Raw genomic sequence first — 22,836 nt, 5'->3', positions numbered from 1 at the left:
ACACACATGAAAACATTTGCATATTGGCAAATGTGGATACATAGAGGCTAAAGTATAAGCCAGCACAATAACATTATTAGATGCTGTATACCCTATACGTTTAAAGTATGTTTAAACACATGACTTCCTCCAGAGAATCCTGGGAACTGTAGTTTACCCCTCACACCGTTACAATTCCAAGCACCCTTAAAAACTACAGTTCCCAGGATTCTGTAGAGGAAGTCATGTGCTTTAAATGTATGAGGCATACGAAACTTTAGAACGTGCAGCTTTAATGAACAATTTCCATGTGTTTGTGGTTCACAAATATCTTAATATCTCGCAATCCCAACACCTTCACAAGTGCGACTGGTGGGGACACAAGATAGGGCCTTTTTGGTGGCTGCCCCTAGGCTCTGGAACTCCCTCCCTAGGGAGGCAAGAATGGCCTCCTCTGTGCAGTCCTTCCACCGACAGTTAAAGACTTTTTTCTTCTGGCAGGCCTTTGGAACTGAAGGCTTTAAGAGTAGTGATTGAAGAGGGTGCTGTATGTTATTCTTTTACTTGTATGCTCTTAAACTGGGTTGCAGTATTTTAAGTGTATGTCTAATTGGTTTTAACATCTTAATAGTTTAATTCTGTTTTAATGCTGATTTGTATATGTTTATATGTTTTTTATGTTTATATGTTCTTAATGATATGTACTTACTTTTATCTGGAAGCTGCCTTGAGTTCCAGTTTGGAAAAAGAGTGGGGTATAAATAATAATAATAATAATAATAATAATAATAATAATAATTAACTCAGGTATTTTAAGTATCTTAACTCTTGCTGTAAACTGAATGGCTTTGTTCCTTCCCAGAATTTAATATATGGATCTCTGTTATGGTTATGGTTAGAGCTGAGCATGTCATTGGCAGGTAATGGGGCCTTTCCTCTTCTCTCCAGGAAATGTTTGGTAGGAAGGGAGGTTTTATTTGCAATATGTTGAGTCAAGGAAATACCCATTGCCAGTTCTGTATGGGTGGCGTGCAAAATCCCCAGATGGTGCAGGAAGCAGTACCAGACCACCTGACTTCAGGCACAAGTAGAAACTGACCTGCAACAAGTTTGTATCTATTATGGTTTTAATCATGTTTGCATTTTGTGTCTGACTTATATTTTTACAGACAAGAGACTAATAAAGTTATATCTAATAGTAACGAGACTAGCAAAAAAAGAGAGCAAACATAGAATCCAAGGATGTGCCTGCACCATCCATACAATATTCCAATTATATTTCCGGCAGTGTTGATCTGCATCGCTTACAAAACATTTGCCTCACTTCATCTGCTTCATCCCGTATTCACATGCTGAATGCATGTTTTCATTTTCTCTGTCTGCATTTCTGGAGTTCTGCCAGAGATGGCCAATTTCTGTTTTCTTTCTCCAGACTGCGATGTCCTTTTATTATTTATCATTATTTATATAGTGCCATTAGTAGGCATGGCACTTTGCCGAGTACAAGAGAACAGGTCCCTATCCCTAGGAGCTTACAGTCATGTTACATGTTACAGTGTGTGAGCTGCTGCATCCTGGCTCCTTTCGACTATGGTCACATCCACACAATACATGTAACGAATGTTTAAAGCACCTGGCTTTCTCCAAAGAATCCTGGAAACTATACTTTGTTAATGGTACTGGGAAGTGTAGCTCTGTGAGGGGAAAACTGCAGTTCCCAATATTGGTTCAGGCAATATGGTATGAATATGCTTTAAATGTATGTTGTGGGTGTGATCTGTGAAAGCAATGTTACCTCTGGCATATGTGGGAGAAGCAAGCTGTGGCTCAGGAATGGGGAACTTTTGGAGAGCCACATGTTACCAAATTCTTCCAAGCTACACAGGAAGTGGATTGGATTGTGAAAGACCAACCCAAACTGACAACTTTGGAGGGCAGTCCAATATCTTAGAAGAGGAGGTCAGGTCTCATGCTCCCCTGGTGCATTCACTATATCTGCCCAATTTTCCTGCTTTTTAAAGTTGGATAGAAATATCTGTGGGCTATAGGTACGTTCTTAAACTGCAAGGTTTCTTGCCTATTAGTGAATTTCTCTGCTTTTTAATCCAGGAGGTAAGAAATGGAATCCTGTGCAAGTTTGCTGAGAATGGATTGATCATTCACATGCTTATGGAGTTCAGTGGGATTTACTCCCCTGCAATCATGCTTAGGATAGGTGGAACTGAGCACAGGAGATGGGGAGGGAAGGAGGAGGAGGGAGGGAAGGGTGGAGGGGAGGGTGGAGGGGAGCAGGCAGGAGGGGGAGGGGAGGAGAATGACAGGTTTGATCATTTGCATGTTTATTGAGCAGTGGGATTTGCTCCCATGCAATCATGCTTAGGATAGGTAAAACGGACCGGGGGGAGGGAGGGAGGGCTGGAGTGGGCAAGGGAGAAGAAAGAAGGAAGAGGGGAGGGAGGAGGAGGGGATTGAAGAGGGGAAGAAGGGGAAAGACAGCTCTGATCATTTGCATGCTTATTGAGTCCAATGGGATTTACTCAATCATGGTTAGTTTAGGTAAAACTGACCATGGGGAGGACAAAGGGTAGGGGGAGGAGGGGAAAGGGGAAGGAGGGGATTGGAAGGGGATGGGGAGTGAGGGGCAAAGGAGGGAGAGGGAAGGGGCAAGAGGGAGGGAATAGGAGGGAGGAGAAGGAAGGGTGGGTTTGATCATTTGCATACTTTTTGAGTTCAGTGGGATTTATTTCTGAGAGGCTGAGGAGCAGTGACTGGCCCAAGGTTACCCAGTGAGCTTCATGGCTATGTGGGGATTCGAACTCTGGTCTCCCAGGTCATAGTCTAACACTGACCCAGGGGAGGGGCAGGGAGGGAAGGAGGAGGGGGAGGGAAAGAGATTCAGTGGGTGTGCATTGGGCAGGGGGAAGCCCCTTTCATTTCCAAAAGGAAAACACTGTAAACAGTATCATCACTTTTCAGCATTTCCCCCACCTTTTTATTCTACAGCAGGCACGTGTAGCTTCCCACCCAAATTTAAACCAAAGCTGTCTCTGGCCACATCCACACCAGACCTTTATTTCACTTTAGACAGTCATGGCTTCTCTCAAAGAATGCTGGGAAATGTAGTTAGTGAAGGGTGCACAGAGTTGCTAGGAGATGCCCTGTTCCCATCACAGACCTTCAATCAGAGTGGCTGACTGTTAAACCAATCTGGCCACTGGACCTCTGCCAGTGCAATAGGACTCTCCTCTCAGCACCCTTCACAAACTACATGTCCCAGGATTCTTTGGGGGAAGCCATGACTGACTCACGTGAAATCAAAGTCTGGTGTGGGTGTGGCCCCCTGATTAGCCAAGCCCAGCAGCTGTGAGTCTGGCTTTTAGAACACTGACAGTTCTTACTGAGCATGCCCGACACTCTCATTCAGTTCAATGCAAATTTTCTTAAAGTAATTAAAAATCAGCCAGGCATTTTTTTTAACTTTTAAACTGCAGAAGATGAATGTCAGAGTATGGGGCAAGGTCAGTAATAGGATTACAGGTACTCTGTGAACATGGCTGATTTTTAATGAATTTCAACAGATTATGAGAACTCTGACAGAAAAAAATCCAAAGGGCTCTTGGTTTTTTCCTCTCTTTTTAGATTTTGAACTCTATTTTCTCTGACTGTTTTGTGTATCGCCATGAAAATTGAGAGGGCTGTTAAGCAAGCATTTCTGAGTTCAGGACTATAAGTTTTGTAAGGTTTTGTTTTGAAATGAGCTTATGGGAAGCATTAGAATGGCATGAGGGATTGTGAAAAATGACATTGCGTTATGTGAAAAATTCATGCTGGCTATAGTATACAGCCACTCTCATGGCTGTATAATGAAGAGCCCGAAACTCATATGGCAGAAGGTGCAAGGGATCAGCAAGAACCAGGCATTCCTGAATCTAGTTTGGCCATAAAGAGCAAAGCACAGAGGCTACCTAGGAAGCACCGGCTCAATCAGTATAAAGGAAGTGCTGAACTGTGGCTTAGATTGAGACACAATCACTGTTGTAATGTGAATCTAATCAAATGGTGTTGGCAGTGGCTGGCTCAGAAGACCTCAGCCCAGCTCATCCACAATTGGGGGAAAGGTAAGCTGCATCCATTTGCAGAGAGCCAGCAGGTTCTGTTCTAGGTGACTATGACAGCAATTCTGTTTTGTGTGTGGGAAATTTTGAATTTAATAAAGTGGTTGTAAGATCAATAGGGTAGTCTGGCACAAAATCATACTTTTGAGTATAGTTTGACACTCAATCCGTGAGTAATCATCAACATGGATATATTTTTTTTAAGGAAATAATTGGATTTAAACCAGCAGAGGCTATGGTGTATGTTCCAAATAATTTAAACAGTCAAACAGTAGAGCTTGGTAAGCACTCACTGTTACTAAAATAATATAGAAGAAATGTCAATACTAATATTGATAACCTCATTCCACTTCTCTGCCTAGGGGCACCTAAATCTGGTAAAATGGGCCAGTAGTGTCTGGATTATCCCTGTGTTTTAAGAAAAATGTTTGTGCAAGTTATGTTTACTTTTTATGCATCACCATCACATCCTAAGAAGGGCTCCCGAGATCCCCATCCCTTGCTTGAAACAATATATGGCTTCTTTAAATCCACATACAGAACTTCTGTGCTTTTCAGAATGTGTACTCCCATGTAACAGCATTCAGATAAGGCAGGAGACATGGATTATCAGTGTGCATGGATGTGTCCTTTTTATTTATGGCAGGACTGGAACAACTGCACAGCAAATATACAATCAGTGTTGGGCTATTCACTTGTTGAATTTCTGCCTGTTAGGTGGCTGCAAATTTTATTTATTTATTTATTTATGGCACAGCAGCCAGGCAAAAAGGAAGCTGACAATCCTAGTTGGGATAGTTTTGTTGCTTAATAGAAGTTCAAGCACTTGGATTTGCATAAACAGAACTCTTCTGGTCAGAGCACATATTGCAAATATAAGAAAAGTCCTGCCGGATCATACCAAGGGCTCATGTACACAGTGGTTTAGTGTGTGTTTGGTGCTACTCACATCTCCTTTAATTTGCATGGTTCACATGATGTTATTGGCAAACGGAAGCTATTGTGCAGGTTTCCCCCTGTAAATCCATACTAACCCAATCCTCTGATAATACAAAAAAGGAAGGAAAAACGTCTTCAGTCCCTTTCTCTAGTGCTTGCAGATGCTTTGCTCTGCTATTTTTAGGTAGGTGTGTCAATCGTTTCCCTCTCCATGCCCATTCCTTCCTCCTTCCTTTGTTCATTTTATTTCCTGTAGACTGAAAAGCAACTTCCAGCTGCTCTCCCCCGTTCTACTAGCATTTTTGTTGCTGCAAACTGTGCCTTATTTTTCTTTTCCCCCTAACTTATGTGCAAAAGCGTAACACTACTCAAAAAAAAGATTTAAATTTCAGCTGTATTGTTTCAGTGAAAATACAAATAATCGCACTTATGGGTTGTTGGGTTTTTTTTTAATGAAACTTAGTGGTAGAACAAACTGAGCATGCCTGATTGCCAAGTAACTGGAAGGAGTGGAAATGTTAAATTAGAGGGTGTGGTCAGTAGGAAACTGCATGATTGATCTTTCCCCTCAGTATGAATAGAAAACACCATGTTTGCAGCTGACATTGAGCCCTTACTGTGGATAGTTCAAATAGAAAACAGAGGTAAAAACAGCGGCTTTATTATGAAGTAATTATCCCATGTGGATAAGCCCCAAGAGTAATGCAGCATCCTGCTTACAACAGTGACAAGCCACATGATTCTAGCAAGCCCATAAGCCAGCAGACCATTCCTATTCCTTGTCCTTCCAGGACCTGGCATTCAGAGGCATACTGCCTCTAAATATGGATGTTCCATTGTGCAGAAAGCACAGAGTAAGCGCAGCAAAGCAAGTAAGCCATTGCCCAAATATCTGCATTTGAAGGCACTGATTGATTACCTGAACCTGGCAGCTGTCTAAACTCTGGTCTCCTAAGGGCTCCAAAGTGATGTTGCACACAGCTTGGTCCCTCTTGAGTGTTTATTGTGTCATCTGCTGTTATGCTGCACTTGAAATGTAAGTCTCCTCAGGAAAAATCAGTCGCTGAAATTGTGCCCACGTGGAAATAATCTGTATTGTAGAAATAAACAGGAAATGTTTTTCAGGATTTTTTTTCTCTCTCTCAAATTCTCCTCCCTTATCTGGGAAAAAATCTAGAGCAATTCCCCTCCTATCTGTTGAGAAATGGAGTTGCTTTTTATACCTAGTATACATTTTTAAAAACAAATATAAAATAAAATGTTGAAGTATTGCTTTTCAAGGATGTGATAGTAGGCATGTGATGTCCCTAGGCCAGGCTCAATAAACATTCTATGCACTCCCTCCATCCTGGAAGTCTGCCTCGAATTGATTGTTGTGAGTTCGTGCAGTCTTGCAGCAGCTCTTGTGAAGAGAGCTGGTCGGAATTATTTTTATCGATTCTGCCACTATGTAATTTTTATAGAGCTGTTTGACCAATGTTACCCAATACATATCATTACGGGGTTTGGGGTTTTTTCCCCCCTGAATGTACATGCAAAGTCAGAACCATGCCAAACAATATTACTGACTATTGAGTTTTGAGATTTTAAAACTTGAGATTTTATTGAAGCATATCTAACTCTAGAATTCACAAATGTTGGGTGAAAAAGACAAACGGCAGTTCCTGATTGATTTGTGGACAGGCTGCCAAACTGCAAAGCTGTGAGTTACATAATAAGGATTAGAGGATTCTGATACAATTGCTAAAATATTATTTTTGCACCAACTAGAAATGCCAGTGAAGCCTGCTAGAGCTATGGGTGCACATTGCTTATTTTAAAGGAAACATCACATGGTTCCACATAATATTTACTGGCTCAGATTAGAATCCAAGATGGAGAAGTAGTTCTGGTCCTAACCATGACCTCCCTCCCCTCCCCCCCCCACTCCTGATCCCTAAACCTCTTCTTTCCTTATAAGCAACACTTACCCAGCTGGGACAATGGCAGCAGTCCAGTTTGGTTTCTCCCTCCTTTCTCTCTCTCTCTGATGTGATAAAGGCCTTGGGAAATGTATTTCTCCCAAGAACTAGTGCAATGTGGGTGACTTCTGAAATCAGATTGGCTCAATATAAACCAATCTATTTTTTTAACTCAATCTATCACTTGTGGTGTTGTCAATCTTTCCCCATGAATAGAATAACTTCCTTTATAAGGACTGAGGCTGCATATGCACAACATTTTATTCTAAAATCAACAGAGACAAAGTACTTGTTTTTTCTATGCGGTCCACACACAATCCAAATCAATTGCCTATTTTTTGCCCTTGAAAAGCACTGCTTGACAACTGGTTTTATTCTGAAAATAAAAGCTCATTGCAGAACAATTATGCATTACCCAAGGTGTGTTCAATTGAAAACATAGGTGGTCCTGACAATGGGGGGGGTGTATCCCCATCTGCCCAATGATGTGGTGGGTGTATATCAAGACTGCAATCACCCCTTACTTCTTCATTCACATGGGGCAGTGCAGGGAAGAAAAGGTGTGGATAATGAAGGGGAGGGTGTCCAAACTCATATCAAGTAACCACACTCATCCTTGTGGATGCTAGAATCTAGAATCAATCTAGAATGACAGTAGCATGTTGAGGACATGCATGAACAATTCCAGATTGAGAAAAACTACATTTTGTTTTGCTACATACAGGTTGGTATGTATGCAGTCTGAATTTTATTTCTGGCAGTGGCTCACATAGAGATTCCATAGCACTGGAGATGCCAATCTGTGTTCTTACTGGCTCCACAAGTGTGGCACTTGGTCCTATCTGAGAAGATAACACATCAGGGAAGAGGAGAGGAGTGGCACTGTCATAGATACTAGCAGTAGTGGTTGGTGGGAGAGCGTTGCTCACATGGCTTCCCAATACCAAGCATTGCTTTCTGGTTACCGGGGGGGGAGGGGAGGCAGCAGAGATCTTTGCACAGTGCAAGCACAGCAGCAAGAGCATCAGATTGGCTTCACCGCTTCGCCACTCTCCCTCTTTGTAACTAGCAACAACACTTAGCACTGGAAAGCCACGTCAACAACTGTGCAATGCCCAAAGTGCCCTGCCAACAATTACTGGATACTAGAGGAAAATAGCTCAGTACTGTGATCCCAGAAGTGTCTGTTTTAATGTCTAATGTATCATTTCACTTTGTTTAAATGAATGTATATTTTTGCTGCCTAAACAACATGCTTAATATTTTTGCTTCATGCTTGGATTGTTTCTTACTATCTCGTAGAAATATTAACAGGAAAAACTGAGAATATGAGTTGAAATAATTTTGAGTCTAGCAAATTCATTCACTCTGACTCATGTCATAACCTCTTGCATATAAACCCACCGTACTTTTTTACCTCTGACCTTTTAGCCCAGTGTTTTCTAATCACTAATTGTTTTCTTATAGTGTAAATATGGTAAGTGCTGTTTATATAGAAGACATATGGTAAGTGGAGTGAAAGAGGAGGGGGGAGTACATGAGCAGTAGAATGCTGGATGATTGGCTGAGCGTTTGAATGGCTGGGAGTATAAATGGAAGAATGACAGTTGAATCTGGGTGGATGTTGGGAGTGTGGAGAAAGAGGTGTTTGAGGGTGGAGGTCAGGAGTGTGGAGAAAGAGGGAGTTGGAGTTCTGATTAATAATAAGTCAAGTACAAAACAGGAATAGATGAAACCATACGCTTGTGAAACATTCTAAAACTAATCTTGTTATTTCTGATATTTAATAAATACTTATTTGGTTTACCAAAGGCCTGATTCTTGGCTGGGGGATATACATACCAGAAGGGAGGGCAAGGTAATTACCAAGGCTGAACAGAAACAGTATCTAATGGTGGCAGCGGTGAAGGGAGGAATAATAACAATTCAAGTATCCAGAGCAACCCAGAGTTGTATGTGTAAAGATACAAGGGGGTTGGGAACAGCATAAGCACGCAGTCACAAAAGTAACCAGCTACAGAGAGACTCAGGCAAAGTCTCTGGGAGTATTGGTTATAGGACATGACTGGTGGTGCTGCCTAGCAGGGGGATCTAGTGAGATCTGTGCTAGAGCGGAGTGAGAAACCATATAAAGGACGGTCTGGACTGGTGGTATCCCTGGTGGTGCCTAGTGAAAGGCAGTAGCCACAAGCAGGTGGGAACCTGACAGGGAGAACCAGGGAAGGACATCACAGTACCCACCAACATGCTTAAATAGTTGTTCATCTGCAGTTCACCTGCTTTATTCCTATCCCCGAAAGAGTAAAGAAAGGCCTTTAAGGTGTTTAAGAGAAAGTAATTTGGTTAAGTTCATATTGTTTGCTAACATGTTACAGTGAACACATAGTGGAAATATGGTAGGGGACTCACATATGTCCTAAAGTCAAGTTTCTTGTTTGTAGAAATTCATTTTTTAGGAAATGCTAATATATAATTAATAAACTGACTTCAGACAGTTCAAGAGACAAGGAAGGAATACTTCTGTTTGAAAGAAAGTTCAAACAGGTTAATAGTATAGTCAGGGAAGACACATGAAAATGAAGCAAATATTGGTCTTATCTTATGACCTGTAACTTAAATAACTCCATTCTTTAAGAGTGCTTATCAAATACTGTTTCAGCTTGGATTTTATTAGTTTAGAATATATATTAGAGCCAGTTCAGAGGAAGAGTTTTGACTCCTTAGCCCCTCACATCATCATGGCTTCTTCCAGTAGTGTAGTGGCAAATTTAGAAATGTAGTGTAGGGCCCCTTCATGATAGTCATGCTATGTCCCCCTCACACCCCACCCATCCACACCCCCTTCTAAGATTATAAAACCTTCTAAATTTATACAATAAAAATAAGCTTTCAGTCTCTGTGATTGATAAGTGAGTTCTTTGGACACAATGAATCACTGGGGTTCTATACAGCTACTGTTTTTCCCTCCCCTACACTTGGCTATTGGCTTCTGCCCCCTTATAATCTCCATTTGAGATCAGGTACTCTTTTTTCTGCAGATTCTACTTTATAGTAAGTGTGGGTGGATGTTAACAAACTCCATGGTTTAATTGGCCTTACTCCTAAGTAAGTGGATATAGGATTATAGCCTAGGCTTTCTTGTGAGAAAGAGGAAGAGGAGATTTTTGGGCAAGGTTCTAGAGCGTGTGGTTGCCAACCAGCTCCAGGTACTCTTGGATGAAACCGATTATCTGGATCCATTTCAATCCGGTTTTAGACTCGGTTTCAGCACCGAAACAGCCTTGGTCGCCCTGTATGATGACCTATGTCGGGAGAGAGACGGGGGGAGTGTAACCCTGTTGATTCTGCTTGACCTCTCAGCTGCTTTTGATACCATCGACCATGGTATTCTTCTGGAGAGACTCACGGAATTGGGAGTTGGAGGTACCACTTGGCGGTGGCTCCGCTCCTACTTGGTGGATCGTCTCCAGAAGGTAGGGCTTGGGGAACATTACTCGATGCCCTGGACTCTCCATTGTGGAGTCCCGCAGGGATCGGTCCTGTCCCCTATCCTCTTTAACATCTACATGAAGCCGCTGGGAGCGGTCATCAGGAGCTTTGGAGTGCGTTGTCACCTGTATGCTGATGACACGCAACTCTATTGCTCCTTTTCATCTTCTTCAGGTGAGGCTGTTAACGTGCTGAACCGTTGCCTGGCCGCGATAATGGACTGGATGAGAGCTAACAAACTGAAGCTCAATCCTGACAAGACTGAGACGCTGTTAGTGGGTGCCTTCTCGACCCAGGTGGTGGATGTTCAACCTGTTCTGGATGGGGTTACACTCCCCCTGAAGGAACAGGTTTGTAGCTTGGGTGTCCTTTTCGATCCATTCCTGTCTCTTGAGGCTCAAGTGGCCTCGGTGGCACGGAATGCGTTCTACCATCTTCGGTTGGTAGCCCAGCTGTGCCCCTATCTGGATAATGATGACCTCGCCTCAGTCGTCCATGCTCTGGTAACCTCGAGACTGGACTACTGCAATGCACTCTATGTGGGGCTGCCTTTGAAGACAATTCGGAATCTACAGCTAGTGCAAAACGCAGCAGCCAGACTGCTGACGAGGACCAGACGGTCTGCACATATAACACATGTTCTGGCGCGTTTGCATTGGCTACCTATTTGTTTCCGGGCCAGATTCAAAGTGCTAGTTTTGACTTATAAAGCCTTACACGGTGCGGGACCACAATACCTTGCAGAACGCCTCTCCCGCTATGAACCTACCCGCTCACTACATTCAACATCTAAGGCCCTCCTCCGAGTCCCGTCCCATATGGAAGCTCGGAGGGCTGTTACTAGATTCAGGGCCTTTTCAGTAGTGGCCCCCGAATTATGGAACAGTCTTCGCGATGAGGTGCGCCTGGTGCTTACTCTTTTATCTTTTCGGCACCAGGTTAAAACCTTTTTATTCTCCCAGGCATTTTAATTGTTTAATGTTAAGTTAATTTTATATCAAGTTGTTAAATGCTTAAGCTGTCTTTTTTTAGGGATTTTATCTGATGTCTATTTTACTGTATTGTATTTTATTCCTTGCTGTGAACCGCCCAGAGAGCCATTGGCTAGGGGCGGTATAGAAATGGAACGAAATAAAATAAATAAAATAAATTTCATGGTGAGAGGGCCCTTTGTACACACCAACCTGGGAATAAGTTCACTTGAATAGAATTGGGACTTGTGCATGCATCTAAACACAATAATAATGCCAGACTGGTTGAAGCCTGGAGGTGTACTAAGGGGGGGGGTAGGGGGTGGAGAAAAAATATGTCCCTTCCTTTATAAAGATGCATCACTTTGGTTAAAGGAATCAAGATTTGATGCCTGTGATACAAGCACTTGATGGAGAATTTTTCTCCTTTGGCATCTTTTGCTGGGGGTCCTTAAAAAAATATTTGAGGACACAGGCTTAAAGCAAAAAGGTAGGCCTTTATTCTTTACAAGCATATGCAGGGTCAGCCTCCCAGAAACATCTAGGAGAGACTGCACTGAGACACTGTGTGCAAGCTCTTTTAAAGAGTACAGTTACAGCATGTGACAGTGATTAACCAGTCTCATGAGTTCCCACCCACCCAACATCACAGTTCCTCCTCTCTACAATCATTTCCAAATCAATCAGAAAGCATTAGGCAACTCCATGCTGATTCCAAAATTTCTGTCCATCTCATTAATGTTACCATTGTTCTGCTGTCCACCTTGACTAATGAATTTTCAGGCCAGTACCATTGTGAAGGTGCCTTCAAGCATACCCAGTACATTCCATATGCCATTGTTCCTGATCAGTCAGCCTGACCCAGGTACACCCAGAGATATTTGGACAAGTTCCTTGAGTTAAGTTTGCCTCAACTTAGGGTATTTGGGAATGTATGAGCACCCTCAGTTCTATTCCTTTGCCATTGGGGTTCTTATGTCCTTATACTTTCTCAGAAATCCCATTTCCTTACTTATAAAATACATAGCTCAAGAGAGGGGATTATTTAAACACTTGAGCTTCATTTTGAAGCCACACAGACTAAGGAAAAGACTGGGTGACTCTGGCTAACTAGTATCATTCAGCCTCAGGGATATAGAGGAGGCAGGCCACACCCAGAGTACCTTTTTCTTAATGAAAACACACTTATAAAGTTGTAAATATAATATAACACACTGGGTTATTGTAAAATCATTGTAAAATCTCACTATTTCTCTTCATTAAACTCTTTGATTATGCCGTAAAGCTTTTTCCTCTAGATGGCATTATTGCTATATACAAGAATCAAATATTAGCTATTTCTCCCTGTTACATCAATCACAGCTTCTTCTCACAGACTAAACGCTCCTTGATTCCAAAGAATAGGGTAATCAATACCTGTCAATCATGCATTGGCCGAGTCTTGGCAAAGAAACAGAAGGTCCCTGTGACCGCTGCCGTTGCAACAGGTTTTGCTTACAGATCTGATCGAGGCCTATGGAAATTTAGGGTGCTCTGTGAGCCTGAATCTCAGGTCTTAATAGGCCTACAAGCCTATGCTTAACTCCTTATGATTGTAAAACATATACCTTCTTAATAGCTATGATCATATATATATGGATATGTAAAACTCCCCATTACACTGAGTCCCCCTTTGTAGTCATTTTATACTTGCTTCTGTATTTTCACAAGAAGCCTGTAAGGTAGGTTAGGCTAAGAGATAATGACTGGCCCAAGGGCTTCATCACTGAGTGGGGATTTCAAATTCTTTTTGCTCAAAAATGAAAAAGAAAAAATGCTGTAGTTATTATGAAATTAATAAATAACTACAACAAATTAATACAGTGCTTGATTTTAACTATTTAAATCTTGGATTTATCCCAGCATGTGCATCTGAACAGAATTCTTATAAATCTTACATCACTTTTGACCCCCTCCATCTGAAATACAATGCCTGATCTTGCACTGAATGTATCAATGCAAGACTAAGATCAGCAAGTGAAAGACCTACAGTAACTCCACCCTCCCCAACAGAAACATTCAGATTCACACCTACACACATCCTGTCTCAAACTTATTTTTTTCTCTCCTTCCCTCCTGAACTCATGGGTTTAGGCTGGAACAAAACCACACATCCCCCCCTTTTTTGCCGCTGTGTTGGGATCTGGGTTAACAAGAGAGATAGAGATTTACCTGTTCTTTCTCTCTCACACACACTTGCACTCATGCACTCACACACCATGAAGGGTACATCCCATTCTTGTGTATTGGACTGCCTTCAAGTCGATCCCGACTTATGGCGACCCTATGAATAGGGTATTCATAGCACAGTGGGGAGGAGAGCCTGGCTGGGAGTCCAGAGTCTGTGAGTTCAAATCCCCGCTCGTGTCTCCTGGGTGTCAAGGGCCAGCTAAAAATCACCTCACAGTGAGTGGCTCAGGGGCTATGTGCCCTGTCACCTCTGCAGCTGTAGGCAAGCTGCATAGTCCCAAGGAGCTCAGTTGCCCCCCCAGCTGGCAGTTGCGGACAAGGAAGGGCCTGGCTTGTGCAGCTGTGGCAAGCTGGGCAGGCCCTAGCCAGCTGGGGAGGACTAGCCTCAGAGGGAGGCAATGGTAAACCCCCTCTGAATACCCCTTACCATGAAAACCCTATTCATAGGGTAGCCATAAATTGGGATCGACTTGAAGGCAGTCCACATCCCATTCATCTGCCACACCTAATCCTGCTGGGAGTGAGCATTATTGAACTCAGTGGGACTTACTGCTGAGTAGACATGTAAAAACATTGTGCTGCCAATGATTTTAAGAATAATTTAAAGCCTAGGAAGATATGAATTCATTTTTAGAAGGATGTTGAAAATCAGGAGCTGTGAACTGATGAATGAATGTTGCACCCCAACATTATAGGAATGATTGCACCAAAAGAGTAAGCTACCATCCAGAAAGTTTCTGGTTACTGCTTTAGAATGGAGCCTCTCCCACCCTGCAAGAGAGAAAAAATCAGTCACATGGGATTTCATTTCAGAGTTTTCTGACAATTTTCCTCTAGTTGTTATTGTGATACACACTTACCTGGTAGTAAGCCCAATTGAAATCAGTGGGACTTTCTTCTGAGTAATCATGCATAGGAATGGGCTGTAACACTCTCCCTCCAGCTAGGCCTCACAAGTTTTTTAAAAATAAGGGGGCAAAGGAAGCATGGACCACAGTTTGGGAATCTCTGCCTAAAGAATCAAAGAAAATAAATACGTGGGCAGCCTGGCTATCCACCCTCCTCGCTATAAACCTCTCTCTCTCTCACACACACACACACACACAAACTGTTGTTGTCCTCGCCTCCTTGTGACTTTCTGCTTCCACAACAGACAGTGGGAGCCAATCAGTATGAAAGGGGATGAATCCTGATCACTGATTGGCTGTAGTGCTGGAGATAGAGGGACCTGGGAGGAGGGTGGCTCCAAAAACAAAGTACAGTAGGTCCCCACTCATATGGCGGGTTACATTCCAGATCCCCCGCCTAAAAACGAAAGCCGACAAAAAGTGGAACTCCTTCAATAAAATGATGTCCGACACCTGAAAGCAGAACAAGCACCATATGAGTGGGGCCTTACTCTAATTTTAGCCGCCGTATTAGTGGAACACTGAAAAGTAGGCTGCCGAAAAGCATCCCAGTGTGATCTGGCACTACTACACAGCTGGCTACTTTTCTCTTTCACTTTTGAGACAAGCTCAGAGAGATAATTTGGGTAAAATCTTGAAATGAAAGGCACACTCCTTAGAATTTTAAGTAAGTTTTTGAAATGTGTTTTTGTTTATTGTGTTTTTTTGTATGTTTATGCTCACATACCATATCTTAGAGGTTTTTACAATTAAGCAGTATACAAATACCATTAAATAAAAATATCTTGTTATCCTGTCTTTTTTTTTTTGTCAGTGTAACACCTCTTAGAACCCACAGTAAATCTTAAACAGATGCACATCCTCCATGGGAGATCTCATATTGCCTATTTACCTGATAGCCTAGTGTTATATACAATAAAAGGATTATGGAATTTTTCTAAGGTAGTGGAACAATGGCATCACAATATAGATGGAAGGATCTGTAAATTTCTGTTCTCTCCGTTTCTAATTTTTTCCAGTCTTAAATTCATTTCTGCAATTTTTTTTAAAAAAAAATCTTATGAATATTCTTCAACATTTTAGCGCAAATTTCTCCTAATGAACTCATTTTTGTATGCAGACTTTCCCCTAAAATATGCATTAGTGATACCTGGCTTTCCTTCATACTCTACTTGAATATGGGTGCGCAAAGCCAGTATTTTTCTGAGTCATGCAAGAAAGTTGGGGTGTGTGACATGCTTTAATTGTCTTGTGGACAATGTCATGCTATGTGTGCTGTATATAATCACCATTTTTGTGTACTTTACCTGTTAATGTATTATGTTTCTGTTTGTTGAAAAACAATAAAATTGCCTTATTTTGTGAGCCAGTGTGACGCAAGTTTGGGGAGGGGGAAGGAATTTTCTCATCATTTGCTCCAACATTGTACAAGACATAAGTTCCTATCTAGATTAGTGGGTTTGTAATCACGCATAAGACAGAAGGTTGGGAGTATGAGCGAGCGATTAACTAGCAAGTAATGCAGATAGAGTAGAAATATGTCAGGTGGCAGTAGATGAGCAATTAAGGAGAGGCTTAGTGGCTCAGGAAAGTTGTTGCTACAGAAGTGAATTCTCAGCAGAGACTAAATGAGAGGTTGAGGGAAGTAGCTTGCTGAAGAGAGATGTAGGACAGGGCTGTTCAGACCCAAAGAGTTCCAGCACTGATTCATCAGTTTGAACTGACATTTGGGTTCCTAACCAACACAACATTTTATAAATTAGTCCCAATAGTAAGATCTCTGCAGACAGCGCACTAAACCTAATTGGTGCAGGGGATTTTGTTGCATATAAATACAGATCACAGCACACACTACAAATCACTTGGAACAGTTTACTCCCAGTGACTTTGGTAAGACTAAGGACCAATTTAAATGTGGAGATCAGCCAAAACATTACCACCATTTTTATTTCCAAGGAGCAGGGCCTTATCAACAGTGGCACCTTCTTTATGAAATATTCATTCACAAGAAACCCAAGGGGTGAGCTCCTTTGCAGTCTTCAGGTAACAGACTAATGCTTTTCTAGGCTAACAGTTCTGTGGGGAAGATATAGCTGCCTATGTTAATCTCTGTATGATTTGTTGTGCTGGATTGTATTGTTTGATTTTAAATTACTTGGAATTAGTTTTGAAATAATATGGAATAATGTTCCATATTATAATATGGACTCTTGTTTGGGATTAAGTTGGAGTAAAGTGATAAGATATTGCATCATGATGACATCTCTAAACTAATCAGGATGAAGCAGTTTCACAGATTAAGGAAATATTTAATTGTGTCTTATTGTGTCATTTCAGTTTCTCCAAAGATAAGTCATATCTCAAATGACATTGTGGTGAATGAAGGAAGCAACGTCACACTGGCCTGCTTGGCTACAGGGAAACCAGACCCTTCCATTTCTTGGAGACATATCTCTCCATCAGGTATACTCAAAGTCTACTAGATCTGATTCTCTACTAGAATGTGTTTTTGGTGAGTGAGTGTGTGTGTGTTTACATATACATTCTGCACACAAGGATGATATAAATTCCAAGTGCTAGGCTGTTTAGGAACCTAGAAATGTTGGGTTGGTCTTGAAACATTTTTCAAAATCTGGTTAAAGGCACTAATTGAATCATACTGAATGCATCCTGATGGTAAAAGTCCATGATGTAAATGACTATAAGGAGAGCACCAATTAATTTTAAAGTATTTTAAAGAAATTTTTTGGTGTTTTCATTTTTTAAAAAAAGCCTGTATTGAATCTGATTTCCCAAAGTTTTCCTGCCAAAATTAGAAATATGTACTTAGAAAGTTCAAAGCAGGGAAAAAGCATGTGCATTGTCAGGGCTTACTCCAAATGTTTGAGTGACTCAGGTCTCTAGCACCTCTCTGTCCTCCTGCCCCAACACTTGCACAGAACATACAGACAGGTTGTTTAACGTACAGACACCCCCCCCCCCACACACACAATTTTCTTTCCTTGCTTTCCTGTGCAAGGGAGACTGCAGATTCAGGGCAATGGGAGGTAGAGCAATGCAACTGGCTGGGTTAGCAGCCCAAAAGGAGGTGTCAGGAAAGGTGCAGTTGACCAGTCCAGCTGAAGACCCTTGCTCAGTTGCTGTGATATTGGGAACACAATCTTGCTTCTCTGCCAGAAGCAATATAGGGAGGGAGGAATTGCAGCCCTGTTGCCAGAGTAACAGGGATATAGTCCCTTGTCTCATAGGAACATAAGAAGCTGTCTTATACTGAATCAGAACCGTTGGTCCATCAAGGTCAGTATTGACTACTAGTGTTTCAGGCGTAAGCCTTTCCCAGACCTACCTAGAAATGGTGGGGATTGAATGTCAGACCTTCTGTACTGAAAGCAATTACTACAGCCCTTCCCCATGAGACGTGAATGCCATATGGTATTTGGAAAGGCAAATAGGATGAATATGCGACCTTGGTGGTGCACTTCAAAGCAGGAGGCACCTAGGCTACAGAGGAAAGAAAGAGGGTTATAGTGGGCAGGGCAGTGGCTGCTGCTGCTCACCATCATGCAACTTCTGTCATCCCATAGTTGGACTTAGGTGGCCCTAGAAGGAAAAGGGCCCAGAGGGTGTGGGTGAGTTGTGGCTGCTTCTCCTCCATTCCCACACTAGGGTTTGGGCAGAGACAGGCTCAGGCAGAGGGAGGGCTGCAGATCCAACTTGACCATGAAGCTCACTAGGTGACCTTGGGCCACTTATTCTTTCTCAACCTAACCTACTCGCTGAAGGTTTGGTGTGAGGGAAAAATGGAGGACTTCCTTGAGCTGCTGGGAGGGAAAGTGGGATATAAACATAGTAAATAAGTCAACAGGGTGGGTGGCTATTGCTCTTCTGATGTTGGTGGACCACAGCTCTCATCAGGACTTTTGGACATCTTGGCTAGGGATGATGTTCAACAACACTAGAATGCCACAAGTTCTGCTAGATTTCATATTCAGCCCTTGCCACCGTTGCCTCCACATATCTCTCTTCTCTGTGTCTAGTCTTTGATACTTTTTCCTCCCTCCCTCTTACAACTTTTGTCTTGTCCACTATTGACATTTAGATTGTAATCTTAGAACTGTGACTTCATAGTCCTGCCTTCCCTTCTCCTGCCTTCTTGGGGTTGAAAGAGTACAACATTGGCTATCCCCATGCTAGATTAGCCACAACAACAACAACGCCATCAATTACTACTTCAAGGAGGAGGACTTGCTATTTGCATTGGGTTTAAGAGCTTATTCAGGCAGCTAGACAATGTTTAGATAGTAGATCAATCTCATGTGGATGTAGAGACACGTCCTAGCATGCCTGAAAGTAATGCTAATCAGCACTTTGCTTTACAGAGGAGGGCTTGAAAGAATTACTAATAGTGACCTTTAAAAGAGCAACAATTAAATCTTTTTAAGTGACCACCAAGGGAGTAGAAAAATCTGTTACTTCGTAAAGGTGGTCTTTAACTAAATGTCAAACAAAATTGTGTTGGGAACCTTGGGGAGTCTTCAAAGTGGGAGCCTAGGATATGAGCTCTCCTAATGGCAACCTAGGACCTTGAGTTTCATTGTGAAAATGACATTAGCAGAACCTTACTGCCACCTTGCAACTTCAGCACATGGAGAAATTTAGGATTTTCCCCAATAGCCAAATTTCTGATGAAATCAACACAATACTCGAGGCTTTTCTTCAATATGTCAATTAAACATGCAACAAACAAAATCCTAAAAAATCCTAAACACATTTACTCAGAAGTAAGCCCTAATGAACACATTGGGATTTACTTCTGAGTAAACATGCATCGGGTAATACTGTGAATGTTGCCAACTCACTGAACCAAGAAATAAGATATGAATGGCTTACTCTCATGAGATATCTTTTGGCAAATAATATATTTTTAAAAACATGGATTTGTCCATAGTGCATAAGAATCAGGACTACTTAGACAGATGACTACACAGTGGAGAAAAATAAAGATGGAAATATTACTTTTGGGGGGGAAATCATAAGCAGGAAACTCAGTTCCTACTCATTCCTGACCACCCCTTTTGCATTCTGAAAGAGGTATTCACATATTGATGTTCTAAAGAAGAAAAATATTCTTTAGTAATCAGCCACTGGGGATAATCAGTGGAGATGAATGCAAGTTAAACACTTGTTGATGCCAGATGGTACTGAACCAATGAAGACAGATTCAAACATTTAGGATTTCCTGGAATGTGAACTTTAGAATGTATATTTGAATCCTTTTCCGTGTAGAAATACTTCTACATGTTTTAGTGTTGGGTTTCCACATCCAGGGAGCTTCAAATACAATCCCCAAACTGCAGAGGTAGAATTCTGTGACAGCATGTGCAAATGATAAAGAAATGGTAGGAAAGGGCACAGAGGCCACTCATTTCAGTCCCTTGTCCTAGAGCAGGATATCCATTCCCTAAAGTATTCTAGAGACATTTGTCCAATCTCCTAAGCAAGACATTTCAAGACCTTGAAATTGCAAAAATATAATAGTATCCCACAGGAAGATTTAAAAACGGGAAATCTAGTGGGTAGAGAAATGGTTGAGTGTTCCCTCCCCACTTTGCACGCTAAATCTCCCTACTGTTTTCAAAATGCTTCGCTTTCGAAAAAGAAATATATTAGGGTACTGTTATGTTCCTTAAGGCATGGCAGGCAGTGATGGCTATAGTTTCCTTTAAAAAGGAAAGCTGAGATTTCACCTGAAAAGCTTTGCAACCTGCGGAGGGTTACCACTTCCTAAAAGACAAAGTTTCAGTACCTGGGTGGAGCCTAGAGGATGAAGTCTGGTAGACAGGGGTAGGACTGGAGGGATAAAGGGACAAGGTGCACAAAAATGCTCTGTTCATCTAAAGTAGGAGAGGGCAGACTTTTGTGGGATCTATTTCTTTTTTTTTTACAAGAACCCTAAGATCCGGAACCAGAACCAGGAGCAAACAACATACACTTAGGATTAAAGTCTACTGTTCCTAGGAAACTAGAACTAAATGGAGCCCACAGTCTTTCCATATAAAAATTCACTCCTAGTTATAACTTCCTCTGCTTTCTTCATTTCAGCCACATGATTGCGGGGTGTATTTATCCTCTTTTTTTTGCCCTTTTTGGAGGGAGTCTGAAATCCTTGCCAATCAACTTTAGATCATCTAGTGATGTACTAATGGATCCTAGGGATGGAAAGTTCTGTAATTTTGGTTCTCTTAATTTTGCATTTTTCCAGTCTTTAGTTTTCCACATTTCTGCAGCAATTTGTTTGTTTGTCTGTTTTTTAAAAAACCCTCATGAAAATTATCCAAAATTTTAGTGCAAATTTCTCCTAATAAATAATTTTAAAGCAGTTTTGACTAATGTACACATTTTTGCAAGCAATTTTTGTCATCTAATGCATTTTTGTATGTTAATGTCATGCATATATTCATTTTCATGCACACTTTCCCCTAACATACTCATTTTTGTAAACATTGTTTGGTTGGTAAACTGCATTGCAAAAAAATATGTGTGAATTTCAAAGGAAGGCTGTGTTTCCGTTTTCATATTGTTTCAGCCAGTGTGCATGTGATAGATTCTGCTTGAAATGCAAACTGAAATGAATCTCTCACCCATCCCTAATCATGATCCATCTTCTGCTCACTCCTCCTGATCTAAGATGGACAACGTTTGTGTCTGCTTAGAAGCTCCTGCCGCCAAGGACTCATCTGTAGAAGAACTCATCTCAGGCCACCACATGTTAATCTAACACAGTGCAGTTCACAACTTTCAGAGGTGTAAAGCAAGAACGAAAACTGCACATAAAACAGATAGGCAACTGAGCCCTGCTGCAGACTACTAAATCAAGTCACAAATATAACACATATATATGCTATTAAGGAATTGTTACGGAATGAAGAATTAATGAGGACGGAGGAGGAAGATGACTCCCACACACATGCAGCAGTCATATTCAAAGTCCAAAAACTATTTGGGCCAATTGGCAACCCTAGCCCTAGGTTAGATATTGGAAGCTTTCTGGCAAAAGTATTGCCATCTACTATGGGCTTCCCTAGACAAATCAGTCAAATAGGGATAACAGCTTCTCAGTTCTTTAGCCAGAGATAATGTTCAGTCTCATTTGCACAATTGCAGCCATACAGATCCATAGAACACTTGAATTACATTTTTCTGAATTAACTGGATGTTGAATATCGTTCCATTTGGATAATAGTGACAACAAGAAAAGGAATCGCTCATTTGCATTTCCTTGAATAATAGAATTCGGAGAGTGCTTCAGTTATGTTTAACCACGTACCTTCTAGCATTCAAATGCTGGTAGATCTCACTTTAGAGAACAGTAAGATGTTCATGGAGTGTCAACCAAGTGTGATAATGATGGTGATTTCAAGTTTGACCAAAGAACAGGAAGAAATATACATGTAAACTGCTTTCCAAGACTATGGCAAGGAGACTATTTCTTAAGATACGATGTATCTGCAGTACATTTCATACCATATTTGAGAGGCTGTATTCAGAGTACCGACATTATTGTATAAGCACTACTAGATATTTTTTTGGGTGACTGTTTGACAATCTGATTTGGCTGAATTCCTGGGTCATCCTCTAGCACAGACAAAATTATGCTGGGGGTAAAATAATTCATGAGGAGATAGTTCGTGTGCATCCCAAAACATAGTCTAGAGAAAAACCATACAAAGAAGATGTGAAAAAACAGAACCTTCTGATCTCATTAAATTCTCTGATAGGCAAGAAAAGAAGCTCTGTGCATTGGAAAATGTTCAGGGCTTTTGTTGTGCAGCATCCATTTGATTTTAGCTTTGATTTTCATTTTAGTTCACTTGATTTTCATTTTAGTACATGGGCACTTCATGTTCCCCTCAGTTTTCACCTCACAGCAGCATTCATATAATCACAAAGACTGTTGCTCTGAAATAGGGTGCATGTCTTGCATTCATAAGTTCCTGGTTTCATACTTCCACAAGTCCATCTGGAGAATTTGAAGGCAGAAGACCTGCAAAATATCTATGCCTGGAGATGTGGAGAGCTCGTTTGGCCAACTAAGAATAGCTGGGATAATATTCCATTGGTCTGGATTGGTATGAGGATAGATGAGAATTTCTATTCAGCTCACATTTCAAACTGAATTTATCAATTTTTCACTTTCTGAAACAATATGAGCTGAAACAGACATCTTTTGAAGTTCACACTTATT

The 22,836-nt window shown here is 41.4% G+C and overlaps 1 protein-coding gene across 2 annotated transcripts in view; it reads left to right on the top strand.

Moving 5' to 3' along the window:
- The window catches only part of NEGR1 (neuronal growth regulator 1), an 856,142-nt gene that overhangs the window by 525,085 nt on the left and 308,221 nt on the right, over positions 1-22,836 (top strand). For both annotated transcript variants that reach the window (XM_061630506.1, XM_061630507.1), the window contains exon 3: positions 16,929-17,054. In XM_061630506.1, the coding sequence (XP_061486490.1) occupies positions 16,929-17,054 (126 nt within the window). The remainder of the gene's footprint in view (positions 1-16,928; positions 17,055-22,836) is intronic.

The sequence above is a fragment of the Rhineura floridana genome, chromosome 6, assembly GCF_030035675.1.
Source record: "Rhineura floridana isolate rRhiFlo1 chromosome 6, rRhiFlo1.hap2, whole genome shotgun sequence".
Classification (NCBI taxonomy): Eukaryota; Metazoa; Chordata; class Lepidosauria; order Squamata; family Rhineuridae; genus Rhineura; species Rhineura floridana.
This window is presented reverse-complemented; position numbering and strand designations above follow the sequence as displayed.